The 19,148-nt window shown below is 43.7% G+C and overlaps 1 protein-coding gene across 7 annotated transcripts in view; it reads left to right on the forward strand.

Annotated features, from left to right (window-relative positions):
• Positions 1–19,148, forward strand: part of ST3GAL3 (ST3 beta-galactoside alpha-2,3-sialyltransferase 3) — a 277,669-nt gene that overhangs the window by 93,334 nt on the left and 165,187 nt on the right. For 3 of the 7 annotated variants that reach the window (XM_066597939.1, XM_066597938.1, XM_066597942.1), the window contains exon 3: positions 15,178–15,225. The exons of 2 other annotated variants lie outside the window; for them this stretch is intronic. In XM_066597939.1, the coding sequence (XP_066454036.1) occupies positions 15,178–15,225 (48 nt within the window). Of the gene's footprint in view, positions 1–14,980; positions 15,039–15,177; positions 15,226–19,148 lie in introns of those variants that run through there. 2 more of the 7 variants (XM_066597941.1, XM_066597944.1) reach the window with 2 other exon arrangements.

The following is a 19,148-nucleotide window of genomic DNA, read 5'->3' on the forward strand; positions in this document are numbered from 1 at the left end:
ACTAATATAATACTGCCTCCTATGTACAAGAATATAACTACTATAATACTGCCCCCTATGTACAAGAAAATAACTACTATATTACTGCCCCCTATATACAAGAATATAACTACCATAATACTGCCCCCTATGTACAAGAATATAACTAATATAATACTGCCCCCTATGTACAAGAATATAACTACTATAATACTGCCCCCTATGTACAAGAATATAACTAATATAATACTGCCCCCTATGTACAGGAATATAACTACTATAATACTGCCCCTATATACAAGAATATAACTACTATAATACTGCCCCTATGTACAAGAATATAACTACTATAATACTGCCCCTATGTATAAGAATATAACTACTATAATACTGCCCCCTATGTACAAGAATATAACTACTATAACACTGCCCCCTATGTACAGGAATATAACTACTATAATACTGCCCCCTATGTACAAGAATATAACTACTATAATACAGCCCCCTATGTACAAGAATATAACTACTATAATACTGCCCCTATATACAAGAATATAACTAATATAATACTGCCCCCTATGTACAAGAATATAACTACTATAATACTGCTCCTATGTACAAGAATATAACTACTATAATACTGCCCCCTTTGTACAGGAATATAACTACTATAATACTGCCCCCTATGTACAAGAATATAACTACTATAATACTGCCCCCTATGTACAGGAATATAACTACTATAATACTGCCCCCTATGTACAAGAATATAACTACTATAATACTGCCTCCTATGTACAAGAATATAACTACTATAATACTGCCTCCTATGTACAAGAATATAACTACTATAATACTGCGCCCTATGTACAAGAATATAACTACTATAATACTGCCCCCTATGTACAAGAATATAACTACTATAATACTGCTCCTATGTACAAGAATATAACTACTATAATACTGCCCCCTTTGTACAGGAATATAACTACTATAATACTGCCCCCTATGTACAAGAATATAACTACTATAATACTGCCCCCTATGTACAAGAATATAACTACTATAATACTGCCCCCTATGTACAAGAATATAACTACTATAATACTGCCCCTATGTACAAGAATATAACTACTATAATACTGCCCCCTATGTACAAGAAAATAACTACTATATTACTGCCCCCTATATACAAGAATATAACTACCATAATACTGCCCCCTATGTACAAGAATATAACTACTATAATACTGTCCCTATGTACAAGAATATAACTACTATAATACTGCCCCCTATGTACAAGAATATAACTACTATAATACTGCTCCTATGTACAAGAATATAACTAATATAATACTGCCCCCTATGTACAAGAATATAACTACTATAATACTGCCTCCTATGTACAAGAATATAACTAATATAATACTGCCTCCTATGTACAAGAATATAACTAATATAATACTGCCCCCTATGTACAAGAATATAACTACTATAATACTGCCTCCTATGTACAAGAATATAACTAATATAATACTGCCCCCTATGTACAAGAATATAACTACTATAATACTGCCTCCTATGTACAACAATATAACTAATATAATACTGCTCCTATGTACAAGAATATAACTAATATAATACTGCCCCCTATGTACAAGAATATAACTACTATAATACTGCCTCCTATGTACAAGAATATAACTAATATAATACTGCCTCCTATGTACAAGAATATAACTAATATAATACTGCCCCCTATGTACAAGAATATAACTACTATAATACTGCCTCCTATGTACAAGACTATAACTAATATAATACTGCCTCCTATGTACAAGAATATAACTACTATAATACTGCTCCTATGTACAAGAATATAACTACTATAATACTGCCCCCTATGTACAAGAAAATAACTACTATATTACTGCCCCCTATATACAAGAATATAACTACCATAATACTGCCCCCTATGTACAAGAATATAACTACTATAATACTGCCCCCTATGTACAAGAATATAACTATTATAATACTGCCCCCTATGTACAAGAATATAACTACTATAATACTGCCCCCTATGTACAAGAATATAACTAATATAATACTGCCCCCTATGTACAGGAATATAACTACTATAATACTGCCCCTATATACAAGAATATAACTACTATAATACTGCCCCTATGTACAAGAATATAACTACTATAATACTGCCCCCTATGTATAAGAATATAACTACTATAATACTGCCCCCTATGTACAAGAATATAACTACTATAACACTGCCCCCTATGTACAGGAATATAACTACTATAATACTGCCCCCTATGTACAAGAATATAACTACTATAATACAGCCCCCTATGTACAAGAATATAACTACTATAATACTGCCCCTATATACAAGAATATAACTAATATAATACTGCCCCCTATGTACAAGAATATAACTACTATAATACTGCTCCTATGTACAAGAATATAACTACTATAATACTGCCCCCTTTGTACAGGAATATAACTACTATAATACTGCCCCCTATGTACAAGAATATAACTACTATAATACTGCCCCCTATGTACAAGAATATAACTACTATAATACTGCCTCCTATGTACAAGAATATAACTACTATAATACTGCCTCCTATGTACAAGAATATAACTACTATAATACTGCGCCCTATGTACAAGAATATAACTACTATAATACTGCCTCCTATGTACAAGAATATAACTACTATAATACTGCCCCCCTATGTACAAGAATATAACTACTATAATACTGCCTCCTATGTACAAGACTATAACTACTATAATACTGCCTCCTATGTACAAGAATATAACTACTATAATACTGCCCTCTATGTACAAGAATATAACTACTATAATACTGCCCCCTATGTACAAAAATATAACTACTATAATACTGCCCCCTATGTACAAGAATATAACTATTATAATACTGCCCCCTATGTACAAGAATATAACTATTATAATACTGCCCCCTATGTACAAGAATATAACTACTATAATACTGCCTCCTATGTACAAGAATATAACTACTATAATACTGCGCCCTATGTACAAGAATATAACTACTATAATACTGCCTCCTATGTACAAGAATATAACTACTATAATACTGCCCCCCTATGTACAAGAATATAACTACTATAATACTGCCTCCTATGTACAAGACTATAACTACTATAATACTGCCTCCTATGTACAAGAATATAACTACTATAATACTGCCCTCTATGTACAAGAATATAACTACTATAATACTGCCCCCTATGTACAAAAATATAACTACTATAATACTGCCCCCTATGTACAAGAATATAACTATTATAATACTGCCCCCTATGTACAAGAATATAACTATTATAATACTGCCCCCTATGTACAAGAATATAACTACTATAATACTGCCCCCTTTGTACAAGAATATAACTACTATAATACTGCCCCCTATGTACAAGAATATAACTACTATAATACTACCCCCTATGTACAAGAATATAACTACTATAATACTGCGCCCTATGTACAAGAATATAACTATTATAATACTGCCCCTATGTACAAGAATATAACTATTATAATACTGCCCCCCTATGTACAAGAATATAACTACTATAATACTGCCCCCATGTACAAGAATATAACTACTATAATACTGCCCCCTATGTACAAGAATATAACTACTATAATACTGCCCCTATGTACAAGAATATAACTACTATAATACTGCTCCTATGTACAAGAATATAACTACTATAATACTGCCCCCTATGTACAAGAATATAACTACTATAATACTGCTCCTATGTACAGGAATATAACTACTATAATACTACCTCCTATGTACAGGAATATAACTACTATAATACTGCCTCCTATGTACAAGAATATAACTACTGTAATACTGCCCCCTGTGTACAAGAATATAACTACTATAATACTGCCCCCTATGTGCAAGAATAAACCTACTATAATACTGCCCCCTATGTGCTGGAATATAACTACTATAATACTGCCTCCTATGTACAAGAATATAACTACTATAATACTGCCTCCTATGTACAGGAATATAACTACTATAATACTGCCTCCTATGTACAAGAATATAACTACTATAATACTGCCTCCTAAGAGGGCTTTGTGGATGAAGGTAGTGAGTTTACATTTAATTCTGTTTACTACCACCCTCTGCTTTCTATCTCTGAGCCAGTTCCTTACCCAATTACACACGTTTTCGCCCAATCTGAGCTTCTCATTTTATATATCAGCCTATTATGTGGCACGGTGTCAAATGCTTTAGAGAAGTCCAGATATACGAGATCCATAGACTCTCCCGGTTCAGCCTAGAGCTTACTTCATCGTAGAAGCTGATCAGATTGGTCTGACATGATCGCCCCCTCATGAACCCATGCTGGTGAGGAGTTATTCTCTTGTTCACCTTGAGGTATTCCAGGATGGCTTCTCTCCAATATTTTTCAAATTTTTGAAGTGAGACTTACCAGCCTGTAGTCATCGGTTCTCTTCTTGACACGTTTCTGTATATGAACTCTTTCTCTGGAATTATTCAGAGTTTTGGCGTTTTTTTTAGCAGAAATTTGCTGGGTTTCCAGAATCATGTCATATAGAAATAGTGGTGGCGTAGAAGAAAAGGGAGGAAGTGAAGCTACTCCCATGAAAATGTAGTTAGATTGGTGGAGTAATTGTTCCAATGTATGGTTTCTTATTTCCGTATGTGATGAAGATGGATAAATGTAACAAGTTCCAGTTGCGGCCAATCAGCGACTGTGTGACCTAGATCTCTTGGATAGTGACATAATGGGTAGAGAAGTAAAAGTCGCCGATGGAGTGGCGCCACCTACAGTTGTAGTGAACATCTATGTACCCTATAAACTATCCAAGGACGGACCGATTACATCTCTATATACTTTATTTTTTGATACTTCCTATGAGATGTAACCGTTTCCTCGCTGGATTGTTTATGCTGTAAACATATGTTGCCGGTTGTAAATTTGGCAGCCTGATGTTAATTGGTGGAGTGGGAAGCGCACTTGTCACCGAATGTTTGCATCCTGTCGCCGTCCATGTCCCTTTCAGAAACAGGAACTTCATCATTGCTCTACCCTCCTTTACTGTGAAGGGGCCGCGGACTCCGCCATGTTGTCTGCAAACCGGCATAAGATAAGAATGGCGCATGAGATCAGGCAAACGTTTGTAAGATTGAGCACGCAAATGATAGAACTGATTAGGGGCCGTCTGGGGAAAAGTGAAGCCTCACATTAAGGAGGTGCAAAGAGAAGCAACCTGCAACATTCTCTGTCTTCACTCCATAAATCCTCCTCGCGGCTTCTATGAAATGTTTATTGTTGCAGTGAGTCCCGGAGGCTTGGCACATGGTCCGGGCACGCTGCAGGGTCTGGGTCTGCACTTAGGACGCATCAAGCGGAGGAGGGATGTTTTTGGCGATTGTTGTTGTTCTTTCCTTGCAGTTTATTATTCCCTGGGTTTTATGGCGCAGCGGTTCCCGGGCCGCGGGGCGAGCGCTGTGACTGTTGTGTTTCCAGTTGGGCGGAGAGCCAAGAGTTCTGTGAGAAAAACATGAAAAAATGTAAATACATTCTGGGAATAAGGAAAAGACGGACGAGCGCCGTCATTACTTGCCTATTGGCATCTGCTAAGAAGGATCCAGATTTCACTTGTCTGGTGACGTTGAGCGCCGGCGGAGACTGCAGCACATGATGGTGATTCTGGCCCATAGAGTTCAGCAGTGACGGGGATGGCGCCGTGCGGTGATACGTCAGCAGCGTGTGCCATGGGACTTGCCTGGGTTCACATGTGAGGCTCACACCGTGCGAAGCTCGCAGGTCCGCGGTGCTCAGCAGAGAACGCTGTCCTTAGGGCTAAGTGTGCAGGTACTAAACGCTGCGCAATTTCCACGGCATTCACAGCACAAGCCCTGCGGAGGAGATTTCAGAAATCTTCACATGCTGCGGAGATTTTTTGCAACAAATTCACAGGATTTTTGAAAAATGCTACATTTTGTAAATCCTCAGCGTGTTCATTTATACTGCGGAATTCAACCCTGGAAAGAAGTAAAAACGCAGCCGAGTCCATTTAGGTGCGAGTCGGGACACCACAGAAATCCTGCGGGTTTTCTGTTGCAGAACGCCTGCAGCAATTTTGCAGTGTCTGTATGCGGCCTTAGGGGGCACATCTGCACCTACAGACATAAAGCTGGCAGATTGTGTCAAGACGGAGGCCGTGATTAATCAACGCACCCGCACTAGATGTATGGCTTAGAAAAGTCTGACATTTTGGCGCACACTATTTTAAAGTTCTATGTTATGCGCTGCATTTATTTTTTATTTTTAAGGTGGGTGTGTCTTAGCGGCAGGGGTGTGGCCCGACAGAGTAAACTATGGGCTGGTCTTGATCAGTTCCGGTGCACAAACTGCTGTAAGATGCGCCAAATTCATTAGGAGGCGTGCGGATGTTTTTGTAGTAATTTGCATTGACAACAGAAAGGGAAGAATAGATAGATTAGATAGCAATTAACAGAATAGTGAGTGCAGCTCTGCAGTATAATACAGGATGTAACTCAGGAGCAGTACAGGATAAGTAATGTATGTACACAGTGACTCCACCAGCAGAACAGTGAGTGCAGCTCTGGAGGATAATACAGCTAATAACTCAGGATCAGTACAGGATAAGTAATGTATGTACAGAGTGACTCCAGCAGCAGAATAGTGAGTGCAGCTCTGGGGTATAATACAGGATGTAACTCAGGGTCAGTACAGGATAAGTAATGTATGTACACAGTGACTCCAGCAGCAGAATAGTGAGTGCAGCTCTGGGGTATAATACAGGATGTAACTCAGGAGCAGTACAGGATAAGTAATGTATGTACACAGTGACTCCACCAGCAGAATAGTGAGTACAGCTCTGGAGTATAATACAGGATGTAACTCAGGATCAGTACAGGATAAGTAATGTATGTACACAGTGACTCCACCAGCAGAATAGTGAGTGCAGCTCTGGGGTATAATACAGGATGTAACTCAGGAGCAGTACAGGATAAGTAATGTATGTACACAGTGACTCCACCAGCAGAATAGTGAGTGCAGCTCTTGGGTATAATACACGATATAACTCAGGATCAGTACAGGATAAGTAATGTATGTACACAGTGACTCCACCAGCAGAATAGTGAGTGCAGCTCTGGGGTATAATACAGGATGTAACTCAGGGTCAGTACAGGATAAGTAATGTATGTACACAGTGACTCCACCAGCAGAATAGTGAGTGCAGCTCTGGAGTATATAATACAGGATGTAACTCAGGAGCAGTACAGGATAAGTAATGTATGTACACAGTGACTCCACCAGCAGAATAGTGAGTGCAGCTCTGGAGTATAATACAGCATGTAACTCAGGAGCAGTACAGGATAAGTAATGTATGTACACAGTGCTCCACCAGCAGAATAGTGAGTGCAGCTCTGGAGTATAATACAGGATGTAACTCAGGAGCAGTACAGGATAAGTAATGTATGTACACAGTGACTCCACCAGCAGAATAGTGAGCGCAGCTCTGGGGTATAATACAGGATGTAACTCAGGAGCAGTACAGGATAAGTAATGTATGTACACAGTGACTCCACCAGCAGAATAGTGAGTGCAGCTCTGGAGTATAATACAGGATGTAACTCAGGATCAGTACAGGATAAGTAATGTATGTACACAGTGACTCCATCAGCAGAATAGTGAGTGCAGCTCTGGGGTATAATACAGGATGTAACTCAGGAGCAGTACAGGATAAGTAATGTATGTACACAGTGACTCCACCAGCAGAATAGTGAGTGTAGCTCTGGAGGATAATACAGGATGTAACTCAGGAGCAGTACAGGGTAAGTAATGTATGTACACAGTGACTCCACCAGCAGAATAGTGAGCGCAGCTCTGGGGTATAATACAGGATGTAACTCAGGAGCAGTACAGGATAAGTAATGTATGTACACAGTGACTCCACCAGCAGAATAGTGAGTGCAGCTCTGGAGTATAATACAGGATGTAACTCAGGATCAGTACAGGATAAGTAATGTATGTACACAGTGACTCCATCAGCAGAATAGTGAGTGCAGCTCTGGAGTATAATACAGGATGTAACTCAGGAGCAGTACAGGATAAGTAATGTATGTACACAGTGACTCCACCAGCAGAATAGTGAGCACAGCTCTGGAGTATAATACAGGATGTAACTTAGGATCATTACAGGATGAGTAGAATCATAGAATCCTAGAACGGTAGAGTTGGAAGGGTCCTCCAGGGTCGAGTCCCCTGGGGTCATCGGGACCTCCAGGGTCATCAGGTCCAACCCCCTGCTCAGTGCAGGATTCACTAAATCATCCCAGACAGATGTCTGTCCGGCCTCTGAACACTTCCATTGAAGGAGAACTCCCCACCTCCCGTGGCAGCCTGTTCCACTCATTGATCCCCCTCACTGTCTAATATCTAATCTGTGTCTCCTCCCTCTCAGTTTCATCCCATTGCTTCTAGTCTTTCCTTGTGCAGATGAGAATAGGGAAGATTATGCTGGAGCAGTTGAAAAACACGGATGTCAGCGATTTTCGATCGCACAAGTGCGCAGCATATTTGTGCGACTGAAATTTGCTTACGGCTTTGTGAACGAGCTCTAATAGTGACCCCAATACTAAGCGTCCCCCATAATGGTGCCAGTAGTAACAGTGATCCCTACAGTGGCCGCAGAATTAATATTGAGCCCCCTATTGACTTCTGGCAGGGCAGCATCGCTACAGGCTTTCCACTCACCCAACCTGCAGTTTCAGTCCGGAGGCGGCCGCTGTGACCGCTGACCTCTGCTCTTGGCGTCTGCGCTGCATACAGATACCGGGGCTTGGGGAAGCGCAGGGTGCGCAGGATACCTGTTAAGTTTGCTGCTCGGGGGGCCACATAACATGGGGCGGCGGGCTGGATTCGCCTTGTGTATGATGTGTGCCGGACAGGAAGAAGCACTTTGTTCTCTGCTCTGGGTTGAGGACCTCGTCCACCATCTGCCCAACATCTGACTGAACCGACTTGTTTTTGTAGTCCCCCCCCCTTAGTCGCAGCATTCTGGCAGAGTAACAACATATAAAGTCAGGAGGGGATTCAATAAAAATAGTTTTAATATGAAAATGAAATCCTTATTAAAAGAGCTTTAATCTGTGTCTGTAAATGGCCTGCGTTCCCAGGATACGGGGCCGCAGTATTACCGGGGGATCACACGCTTAATTACTACCATTCCTGCAGTCTTAGCGAGGAGGCGTGCGCCGCGGCACCAGGCGCTTCATGCTCTGCGATACGATTGCAAGCAGCCAATCCTTGCATTCAGCCGTCCTCACCCCGTATATCCAGCATCTCCTTATAAGCAGATGGTAGCCGTCGGTCGGCTTCATATGTGATGGCGCTACTTAACTGCCAGACTCATATTAGAAGCCTTTTCTTAGATCCGAGGAGGTATGAGCTCAGGAGATCAGCAGATATACTTAAGCTTCTGGGTATTCCAGGGATTTAGTGGAAGCTCTGAGATGTTTACAGTGAGTTTTCGCCCTTATATACCATTTTCTAAACCTAAATGGGTGTAAACCCGGTGCTGAATAATGGGGGGAGATTTCTTTATATTGGTTGGAGCTCTTTTTTTTCCTTAAATTCCGTGCATAGATGTAGATATACTTGATAGAGGCCTGTCTAACTGCAGCCACCACTAGGGGGAGCTCACTGGATGCACTGAGCTCTATAATAATACTGTGGGGTCACAAGCTCCCCCTAGTGGTGGCTGCAGGAAACCAAAATATGGAGTTTCGAGTCCAAGTATTCCCTGCATGACGTACCCAATGCGACCTATGTTCACTTCAGGCTATCTTCACAGTGTGCACTTTGCTATGTATCTAATGCAGAATCTGCATCAGCCGATGTCACTTCCTCCAGGACTTATTTGTATTACAGCTGTTTGAAAAAAAGCCTTTTTTGCCTTGAAACACGTGCCGGCATTAAAGTTCTTCACTATTCCCCACTCTCGAGTCCGCTATCCGTTTTGTGGTTCTTCTCTTCCATGCGCCGGGCCCCAGTGTAGCCCGTCGGCTCTTCAGTGTCACTAGGACGGCAGCACCATTTGTGTTCAATCCTTCTTCCTTTTCCACTCCAGCAGCCCCGTGTTTCTGTGATCGCCTGTGATGAGATATTCCAGGACATTGGCGCTGGATGTTTCACCAGTAGTCCGCCATCATATCCGTACCCCGTCGTCCGCAGTCCTGTTTCTCCGCGGTCCTTATTTCTCGGTGAAATCGTTCCACCTGTTCGTCACTTTAATAACCAAGACAATCTGGGAATCCATCCAGAATGACGGCCGGTCCTGCGATCTGATGTTACACCCAAGTGTCCAGAACCTGAAGTGCGCAGATTCTCCACAAGTTCGCCAGAGTTAGCGGCCTTATAGTTCCAAGGAAATGCTTTACAGCCCTGCGCTCAAAGTTGTCCACTGAATCTTGGAAACGCCGGTCCTTCACGAGTTCCCGGATTTGTGGTCCATCGAATTTACCTGCTTTTAGGTTTAGCCGAGACGCCTTCCATTCCTCTTTAGTGTCTTCATGAATTCCTCCATCAATCCGAGTGTGATGTGCAGCGGTGGCAAATTGTATCCTGTGTACTGATTGTACAATCATAACAAGAATAGATAAGGACTTCAGGAATATCTGAAAAACCAGGGCTTTTAGAACAAAACGGGTGGTATATTTGGAATCAGCGACACAACTGTACCCAGAATAAGCTCTAAAGTTCCAGACATCATGAACAAACCCTTTTTCGTCCCTCTCTGCTATCCTTGTGATGCTCCCAGAGGGGCACAGCTCACCAGACACAAGCAGAGCTCTCACCGCCATCATCCCATGTCCAACCTCTTGAATTAAGGCAGGTACTCATTCACTGACAGCAAGCAGATATATGAACAAGCGGAGGATAACTATAGGGACGATCTCACTTTGTAGTGCATCCTGGAGTTGTGAGAATGACAGATGGTATAATAGTCGGGTTACCTCTGCGGGCGACAGAAGATACCACAACCCTGTCCGCTGTGTTTGCTGGACATGGAACCTTCCTGGTAACTTTGTGGCGTGACAAATAGTTCTCAGACATTAAACTTTTTTCTGTTTTATGTTCCTGAGAAGTCAGAAGACTTGCAGAGGGCGATCGTAACACAAGTAGCGAGAAACCGTCCCGTGTTACCACATGTTACAGATAACCGCTACATCAAATGAGTCACTTTGTAAACAAGTTATTTGCTTCTCTTGGACTCATTCTGAGTTGCTGTTTTCACTATTCAAGTCTACGACTACATTAAAGGGGTTGTCTAGTTGTAAACTATTGATGACGTATCCTTAGGATAGGCCATCGATAGTAGATTAGTGGTGATCTGCCACCCAGGTGCCCAGCCAGTCAGCTGTCTGTGTGCGTGTGCAGGCAGGGAGCAGACAGCTCCGTTCTCACTGCAGTGGTCAGGCTTGGTATTACAGGCACTGAAATTAATGGGAACTCAGCCTGCAATACCAAACCTGGCCACTGCAGTGAGAACCGATCTGTCTGCTTCCTGCAAACATGAGTTTGATGCATGAGTGCAGCAGCCCAGCAAACAGCTGATCAACAGGGGTTTGAACACCCGCTGATTTACAACAGTGCATTGCATTGTGGGAGCTCAGTTAGGGCTTAAAAGGATTTACGAGAATCAACTTGTATCACTTATACCCAGGAGAGGTGATAAAGGTGTGATTGCTGGGGTCTCCCTCTCCTCTTCAGTTCAGCCTCCGCAGTGATGAAGAGCTGGAATGGAGTGCAGAGGGTAGAGGAAGAGGGGACCTCATTCTCAGTAACGTCACGGCTTACTTTTACAGACAAGCCCCCCCCCATGATCTATTGGGCACCTTGAACTATACCCGCCCTGCGTGCATTAACCCTTATGACCAGGTTGCGTTTGATGTATTGTTACGGATATTTCCAGCATATGAGGTTCATGTTTGCAGCTCATAAATCTCAGGAAATCTGCAGCTTCATCTGGGGATTATTTATGTTTCTGTGTCTGGAAATCTTTCAGGGTATTTTTAAAACTGTTTTAAGACTGAGCAAATAAATAGAGAATATAAAAATGGCCGACCTGGATGTGGGGTGCGGGAGAGGAATCTGCCCCCTGATGACGGCTAAAGAATATCTCCGCCGGACTCTGACTGATAACTCACACTGTAAACTACGGAGCAGAGTGCATTGTGGGAGCTAACAAAGGGCAGCCATCAATTTTCGTGATCGCAGTTTTAATTGTGACTGGAGTATATAAAATGTGAGTGTCAGATAAGTAGAGCAAAAAGCCTATTTTATAACTCTATACAAATCGTACGTGCATCAGTCATAGTGTGCGTACATGAGGAATAATGTTGTCTGGCCACTACATGACTTGTATCCTGCATTGATTACCAGTTTTCCCCTCTCTGCAGACTTCATGTCTAATTCTCAGTCTTCCCTGAGCTGTTGGGTGTAGACTGCTGCTATGATGTCTCCATACACTGTACACATAGGAGAGCAGGATCTCTTCCATCTCAGAGCTGGCGGGTGTAGACTGCTGCTATGATGTCTCCATACACTGTACACACAGGAGAGCAGGATCTGTTCTCTATCTCTGAGCTGGTGGGTGTAGACTGCTGCTATGATGTCTCCATACACTGTACACATAGAGAAGAGATCCTGCTCTCCTATCTCTGAGCTGGTGGGTGTAGACTGCTGCTATGATGTCTCCATACACTGTACACATAGGGGAGCAGGATCTCTTCCATCTCAGAGCTGGCGGGTGTAGACTGCTACTATGATGTCTCCATATACTGCACAAATAGGAGAGCAGGATCTCTCCTCTATCTCTGAGGTGGTGGGTGTAGACTGCTGCTATGATGTCTCCATACACTGCACATATAGGAGAGCAGGATCTCTTCTCTATCTCTGAGCTGGTGGGTGTAGACTGCTACTATGATGTCTCTATACACTGCACACATAGGAGAGAAGGATCTCTTCTCTATCTCTGACCTGGTGGGTGTAATCTGCTGCTATGATGGCTCCATACACTGTACACATAGGAGAGCAGGATCTCTTCTCTATCTCTGAGCTGGTGGGTGTAGACTGCTGCTATGATGTCTCCATAGACTGTACACATAGGAGAGCAGGATCTCTTCTCTATCCCTGAGCTGGTGGGTGTAGACTGCTGCTATGACGTCTCCATACACTGTACACACAGGAGAGCAGGATCTCTTATCTATCTCTGAGCTGGTGGGTGTAGACTGCTGCTATGATGTATCCATACACTGTACACATAGGGGAGCAGGATCTCTTCTCTATCTCGGAGCTGGTGGGTGTAGACTGCTGCAATGATGATCTTCATACACTGTACACATAGGGGAGCAGGATCTCTTCTCTGTCTCTGAGCTGGTGGGTGTAGACTGCTGCTATGATGTCTCCATAGACTGTACACACATAGGAGAGCAGGATCTCTTCTCTGTCTCTGAGCTGGTGGGTGTAGACTGCTGCTATGATGTCTCCATACACTGTACATATAGGAGAGCAGGATCTCTTATCTATCTCTGAGCTGGTGGGTGTAGACTGCTGCTATGATGTCTTCATACACTGCACACATAGGAGAGCAGGATCTCTTCTCTGTCTCTGAGCTGGTGGGTGTAGACTGCTGCTATGATGTCTCCATACACTGTATATATAGGAGAGCAGGATCTCTTCTCTGTCTCTGAGCTGTTGGGTGTAGACTGCTGCTATGATGTCTTCATACACTGCACACATAGGCGAGTAGGATCTCTTCTATGTCTCTGAGCTGGTGGGTGTAGACTGCTGCAATGATGTCTTCATACACTGCACACATAGGAGAGCAGGATCTCTTCTTCTGCATCTCTCTATAGCACGTCCTCACAAGTAAGAGCATATTGAAGGATGTTATACAGCCCTACTGAGCAGTGTAGATGAGAATACAGTAGCTATGAAACAGTAAGGCCCCTTATCCACAGGCATTGCAAAGTCCTGTGGCAGATCTCCACCGCAGGAGCCGCCGCCGAATCTCCACCGGTCAGTCCTATCTGATATATAGGCTGTCCGCGGAGAATTGGGGCAATTCACAGCATGCTGCGAATTTCCCGACACGAGCGGAGAATCGCAATGATTCTCCGCTCGTGGACAGGGGCCGGCGCTTTCCATAGCAATGCTATGGAAAGCATCGGCCGGTGTGATTCACTGGCGGTTTACCACCGGCGAATACATGTCCGTGGACAAGCGGCCTAAATCACTCACTATTACCTGTAGCAGCATCTTTTTGAGTCTCTCTGTTTCTCTCTCTCAGCTCCTCCTCTTCCTTCTCGCTCCTCTTCTCTCCATAGACTACTCTGGACCGCATGCAACAAAATAGTTTAGCAAGAGAAAACTAAATAAATTTGGTATCACTGTAATTGTACTGACCCACAGAATAAAGTTATCATACCATTGTTGCTGCAGTGTGTATGCCATAAAAAGAAGACCCCCCAACGCTGGCAGTATTGCGTTTTTTTTACTATTTCACTCCACTTTCACATTTTTTGAAGTTTTTCCGTCCATTATATAGTGCATTACGTAGTACCATTGAGAAATACAACGTGATCTGCAAAAACAAGCCCTTAAAAAGCTACATTGACAGAAGAGTAAAAGAGTAATGATTTTTGGAAAGTGTGAAGTAGAAACCAAAAATTGAAAAAAAAGGTGTGTGTGGGGTGGGGTGGGGGGTGAAGGGGGGGGCGGGGGGGGGGGCGCTCGTCCTTAAGGCTTTAATGTATTTATCAAAGTTCAGATTGGATCCTGGATTTGTCCCACCAGCTTCCAAGGTCGGCAGGATTTCGTCTGTCTCTCTCTGGGAAATGGGGACTGAGTGGCTGAACAAGTCGGTAGAGGCCCCCATTATATGGTAATAAGGTGAGGAAGGGGGAGTTGCCTCATGGACGCGTCTGGGGATGGGGGGGGGGGTTCTTATTTAAATCTCTTTAATATTTTCTGCTAGAAACTTTTTTTAATTGGAAAGGAAAAGGATTGAACTTGTCCTCTTGTGTTACAGATTCAATGCTTCACGCCTTTGACTCCGTTGGACACAGTTTAGGCCCAGGTACAACCCCGCCATTCAGCCCTCCTCCCCACTTCCTGTCTGCTCAACCTCTCCTCCTGCCGCTGCTAAACCCCCTCTTCCTTGCATATGGCAGCCATGTTGGGAGGCGTAGAGTGTTGTTGAGAAGCTGAACACATGCGGAGCACAGAGACCTTCAGTTGACCAGCACCAATGTCTGGAGCCACCTATGGATGCATCTCAGGCTTCTGTTGTAAGCTCCAACAATAGCGAAGTCCAGATGATGTTTCCTTCCGAAAGGGCGAGCGGATGACTCCATCGTTGCTGAACTTCACGCAGAAGATGAAGGAACATCTTGAAAGCCTGAGATCCATTCCCAGGTGGTGATGCGGGTGGAAGCTGTGTGTAAACTTCATGCATGTGTGGATTGTTTTATTTTAGCTGTTTCTTGGCGAGAGTCGATCCAGTGAAAATAACGTTTGTATTAGATAATCATATGATTTCCCGGCAGGATTGGAATTTTTACGCTCCAAGCAGAAACGTCTGCGGATTGTTTAGAGCAAAAATTTAAATATTGGCAGGTTTAGGGTTGAGGCCATTTCAAGTGGAACAACTTTACTGGATGTTAAAGGAGTCAGAACTCCAGGAACGTAATGTATCCGACAGCAGACTGAAGGGTTAAGTCTCGATGCCTCTTTAATTCAGTGGATGCATCCGTTGCCCACCTCACAATGCTCAGATCCTATATGCATTAACTGACCCCTTTATCAGAGCTCTCCACCCTTTTTTATTAGATCCCCCAGCCCCTTTATTAGACAGCTGCAGTTTACTTAGACTGGTGTATGAAACTCTTACCCTGTAAGAAAGTAGCAGAATGATGTGTAATTTCTACAAGGATCTATGAAATGCATTGATGGTGGTCTTCCCACCAAAATAATTTAGGCCCTAGCCACAGAATATGTAATAACTTACTGATCGGTAGGGGTCCAACTGCTAGGATCTGTGTGTTCGCAAGAATAGTCATTTGTAGCATCCTGAAGCAGCATTCCTATATGCTTGTTGCCTCTTCATTCCTTTCAATGGGACTTTAAAAAATAACCACGGTCCTTGAACTCGGCTATCTCCGGCAGTTCCATTTAAAGACACGGAGTGGCAGCTAGTTCACAGCTAGTTCTATTATTCAGGAATGCTCTGGATGGCTGTTCTGCACATCGAAGTCTCTTTATGTTGCTACTACAGAAGCCCCATTAGGCTGGCTTCACACACAGCATTTTTTGGAAAATGCTGTTGCAGTTTTTGATGCACTTTTTGGAGCCAAAGCCAGAAGTAAATTAATAAAAGATTTAGAACTACAAAAAAGAACTTCTATTTCTTTCTATTGGATCCACTTCTGAACTTCTTCTCCTTCACCCTCCTGCTGGATCCACTTCTGGTTCTCTCTCCTGCTATATCCATTTCTGGACTTCTACGACTTCCTCCTGCTAGATCCACACCTAGACTTCTAGTTCTCCATTCTGCTAGATCTATTCCTGGACTTCTACTTCTTCCTCCTACTGGATCCAATTCTGGTTCTCTCTCCTGCTGGATCCACTCCTGGACTTCTACTTCTCTCTCCTGCTGGAGCCATTTCTGGACTTCTACTTCTTCTTTCTGCTGGAGCCATTTTGGACTTCTACTTCTCCTGCTGTATCCACCCCATGGACTTCTACTACTTCCTCCTGCTGGATGAACTCTTGGACGTCTACTTCTCTTGCTGGATGCACTCCTGGACTTTTAGTTCTCTCTCCTGCTGGAGCCATTTCTGGACTTCTCCCTCATGCTGGATCCACTCCGGAACTTTTCGTTCTTTCTCCTGCTGGATCCACTTGTGGACTTCTACTTCTTCCCTCTGCTGGATCCTGTCTTGGGCTTCTACTTCTTCCTCCTCCTGGATCCACTTCTGGTACTCTCTCCTGCTGGATCCACTCCTGGACTTCTACTTCTTTCTCCTGCTGGATCCACTCCTGGACTTCTTCTTCTCCTGCTGGATCCACTCCTGGACTTCTACTTCTCCCTGCTGCTGGATCCACTCCTGGACTTCTACGTCTTCCTCCTGCTGGATCCACTCCTGGACTTCTACTTCTCCCTGCCACTGGATCCACTCCTGAACGTTTACTTCTTCATCCTGCTGGATCCACTCCTGGAGTTTTACTTTTTCCTCCTGCTGGATCCACTCCTGGAATTCTACTTCTTCCTCCCGCTGGATCCACTCCTGGACTTCTACTTCTCCTGCTGGATCCACTCCTGGACTTCTACTTCTCCCTCTTGCTGGATCAACTCCTGGACTTTACTTCTCCCTCCTACTGGATCCACTCCTGAACGTCTTCGTCTCCTGCTGGATCTACTCCTGGACTTCTACTTATTCCTCCTGCTGGGTCCACTCCTGGACTTCTACTTTTTCCTCCTGCTGGATCCACTCATTATTCAGGAATGCTCTGGATGGCTGTTCTGCACATCGAAGTCCCTTTATGTTGCTACTACACAAGCCCCATTAGGCTGACTTCACACGCAGCATTTTTTGGAAAATGCTCTTGCAGTTTTTGATGCACTTTTTGGAGCCAAAGACAGAAGTGGATTAAAAAAGATTTAGAACTACAAAAAAGAACTTCTATTTCTTTCTATTGGATCCACTTCTGAACTTCTACTTCTTCCTCCCTCCTGCTGGATCCACTTCTGGTTCTCTCTCCTGTTAGATCCATTTCTGGACTTCTACGACTTCTCCTGCTAGATCCACACCTAGACTACTAGTTCTCCATCCTCCTAGATCTATTCCTGGACTTCTACTTCTTCCTCCTGCTGGATCCAATTCTGGTTCTCTCTCCTGCTGGATCCACTCCTGGACTTCTACTTCTCCCTCCTGCTTTAGCCATTTCTGGACTTCTACTTCTTCCTTCTGCTGGATCCACTCTTGGACTTCTAGTTCTCCCTCCTACAGGAGCCATTTTTGGACTTCTACTTCTCCTGCTGCATCCACCCCATGGACGTCTACTTCTTCCTCCTGCTGGATCAACTCTTGGACTTCTACTTCTCCCTCCTGCTGGAGCCATTTCTGGACCTCTACTTCTCCCTCATGCTGGATCCACTCCTAAACTTTTGGTTCTGTCTCCTGCTGGATCCACTTGTAAACTTCTTCCTCCTGCTGGATCATGTCTTGGACTTCTACTTCTTCCTCCTGCTGGAGCCATTTCTGGACTTCTACGTCTTACTCCTGCAGGATCCACTCCTGGACTTCTACGTCTTACTCCTGCTGGATCCACTTGTGGACTTCTACTTCTTCCTCCTGCTGGATCCTGTCTTGGACTTCTACTTCTTTCTCCTGCTGGATCCACTTGTGGACTTCTACTTCTTCCTCCTACTGGATCCTGTCTTGGACTACTACTTCTTCCTCCTGCTTGATCCACTCCTGCACTTCTACTTCTCCTGCTGGATCCACTCCTGCACTTCTACTTCTCCCTCCTGCTGGATCCACTCCTGGACTTCTACTTCTCCCTCCTGCTGGATCCACTCCTGGACTACTACTTCTCCCTCCTGCTGGATCCACTCCTGGACTACTACTTCTCCCTCCTGCTGGATCCACTCCTGGACTTCTACTTCTCCCTCCTACTGGATCCAATCCTGGACTTCTTCGTCTCCTGCTGGATCCACGCCTGCACTTCTACTTCTTCCTCCTGCTAGATCCACTCGTGGACTTCTACGTCTTCCTTCGCTGGATCCACTCCTGGACTTCTACTTCTCCCTCTATCGCTGGATCCACTCCTGGACTTCTAGTTCTCCCTCTCGCTGGATCCACTCCTGGACTTTTACTTCTTCCTCCTGCTGGATCCACTCCTGGACTTTTACTTCTCCCTCCTACTGGATCCACTCCTGGACTTCTTTGTCTCCTGCTGGATCCATTCCTGGACTTCTAGTTCTTCCTCCTGCTGGAT

This window comes from Eleutherodactylus coqui, chromosome 3, assembly GCF_035609145.1.
Source record: "Eleutherodactylus coqui strain aEleCoq1 chromosome 3, aEleCoq1.hap1, whole genome shotgun sequence".
Taxonomy (NCBI): Eukaryota; Metazoa; Chordata; class Amphibia; order Anura; family Eleutherodactylidae; genus Eleutherodactylus; species Eleutherodactylus coqui.